The 1806-nt window shown below is 38.9% G+C and overlaps 1 protein-coding gene across 1 annotated transcript; it reads left to right on the top strand.

Annotated features, from left to right (window-relative positions):
• The first annotated feature begins 306 nt into the window (after nucleotides 1-306).
• Nucleotides 307-1570, top strand: TMEM17 (transmembrane protein 17). Its single transcript, XM_010014787.1, has 3 exons — nucleotides 307-453; nucleotides 706-819; nucleotides 1241-1570. The coding sequence occupies exons 1-3, from the start codon at nucleotides 307-309 to the stop codon at nucleotides 1568-1570; spliced, it is 591 nt and encodes a 196-aa protein (XP_010013089.1).
• The last annotated feature ends 236 nt before the right edge of the window (nucleotides 1571-1806 follow it).

Here is a 1806-nt window from a genome sequence, read left to right as displayed (position 1 = left end):
AGTATATAGCACTACTTGAGCTAAGACCACCACTAAGAGTTTGTGGAGTAAGCCACAAGCTACCACATAGTCAACAGTCAGATACTCAAATATGTGACTACATGGTAAAAATTCTGTGTCCTGTGAACTGAAAGTTTGCATTAGGAGATGCAGACAAAGGAGATGGTATAACTCAAGATAAGGGTAAAAAGTTTTCCTCTGTATACATAAAAATATTTTTCTTAATGTTTAATCAACTGGGAAGAGTGTTAATGCCCTGCTTGAAGCCAAGATGAAGTAGTATCTTTCTGTCATATTTATGGAAGCATGGAAAAAACTAGGAGTGATAAAGACTTCTCTCCATCTACAGATAATGAAGTAGTTTCCAGTTTACCTCTGCAGATGTCCCTCTATTTCAACGTTTATTTCTTTCCATTTTGGTGGCTCAGCACAGTTGTCATGCTCCATCTGAAGGTGAGTCCTGAAGGAAATGGTTTATAAGTGTAATATGTTTCCGATTAGATACCTCCTAGTACTGAAATAGAGCTCATTGTAGTTAGAGGTTATTGGGTTTATTTGGGAATTCCTTAGAACTGGAGGTTCAAGAGTATTTGAAAGTGAATACAACACTGTCAGCTTACAGTAGGAAGCCGTGTCTTCATTTAATCACAAAGAGCATGGTATTAAACAGCACAGCAGCAACTTTTACTCTCTTCTTCCCTCTAGTATCCAGGCTTGTCAGATTACTACAAGTTCATCTTGGTCACGATCATGATCCTGACCTCATTAATAGAGGTCATTCGACTCTACCTGGGATACATGGGCAATCTGCAGGAAAAAGTAAGTTACTGCATGTATATATTAATTTGTGCAGTAGAGTTTAATTTTGGAGTTTAATTTTTGGAGTTTAATGCAAGTAAAATGGTCCACCAGTTCATCTAAGAGATCTAAGTTGAGGAAATGGTTATTTCTGTTAAGTTACAGCCTGCATCTTCTATTCTCTTGGTATCAGCTTCTGTTTAATTTTGTGCAATCCAATAAATTTTCCCTCAGAAAGGAACTCTCTGATTCCCTAAAACTGAAAAATATAAGTATGGTTATAAGCACAGTATATGGAAATATTAAGCCACCTCACTTTCCCTTTTGCCATTATGTGCTGCCTTTTGGAAAACTAGAAAAAAAATCAGATTTTTTCATTTCCAAATGCCATTTTTTTAATAGGTGTGTCCTGGGTTCCCTATTCCCTATCTCCCTATTACAGGTCCCTGAGCTGGCTGGGTTTTGGCTCCTGACTCTCCTCCTGCAGTTGCCTACAATTCTGTTCTTGCTATTTAATGAAGGTCTGAAAATTCAGCCCCTGGAGCGAGCAGTGAATAGCATCTTTGCTGTCTTCCTCACCTTCCAAGTTGTTGCAGCCTTTGTCACCCTGAAAAGAATGGTGAACAAATTGGCAACTCACTTCCGCCTTAATGAGTTTGACCAGCTGGAGGAACAGCCCATGCCTGGCTTTTACAGCCTTGGTAAAGAAGAAGGAGCAGTTTCCATGGCTGGTGGGGACCCCCGTGCTAAGGATCACACACTGAGGGCTTGAGGATCAGTTACTGTGTCCACAAATGAGCTCAACAGAGCAGATTTGATGGGTTTTTTACATTTTATAAAGGCACATGGTCTTTTTTAAAAAAATTGAAGCCTTCCCCCCCCCACTGTTGTTTTGTGAACAAAGCACATTGTTTTGTAAGCAAAACACATTTTGTTTACAATAAATCTTTTATACTTGTTTATTGTGTTGATACCAGTTTTGTTTCTGTTCTTCCAGATACGTTGCAC

This window comes from Nestor notabilis, unplaced genomic scaffold (genome assembly GCF_000696875.1).
Source record: "Nestor notabilis isolate BGI_N333 unplaced genomic scaffold, ASM69687v1 scaffold14985, whole genome shotgun sequence".
Lineage (NCBI taxonomy): Eukaryota > Metazoa > Chordata > Aves > Psittaciformes > Psittacidae > Nestor > Nestor notabilis.
The sequence above is the reverse complement of the archived record's forward strand: the minus strand, read 5'-3'. Positions and strand labels throughout refer to the sequence as shown.

Excerpts from the sequence above, each read along its gene's own strand:
- TMEM17 (XM_010014787.1), top strand. The coding sequence starts at position 307 with ATGGAAAAAACTAGGAGTGATAAAGACTTCTCTCCATCTACAGATAAT. Across the intron at positions 454-705 it reads TTGTCATGCTCCATCTGAAG|TATCCAGGCTTGTCAGATTA; the intron begins GTGAGTCCTGAA and ends TCTTCCCTCTAG. Across the intron at positions 820-1,240 it reads TGGGCAATCTGCAGGAAAAA|GTCCCTGAGCTGGCTGGGTT; the intron begins GTAAGTTACTGC and ends TCCCTATTACAG.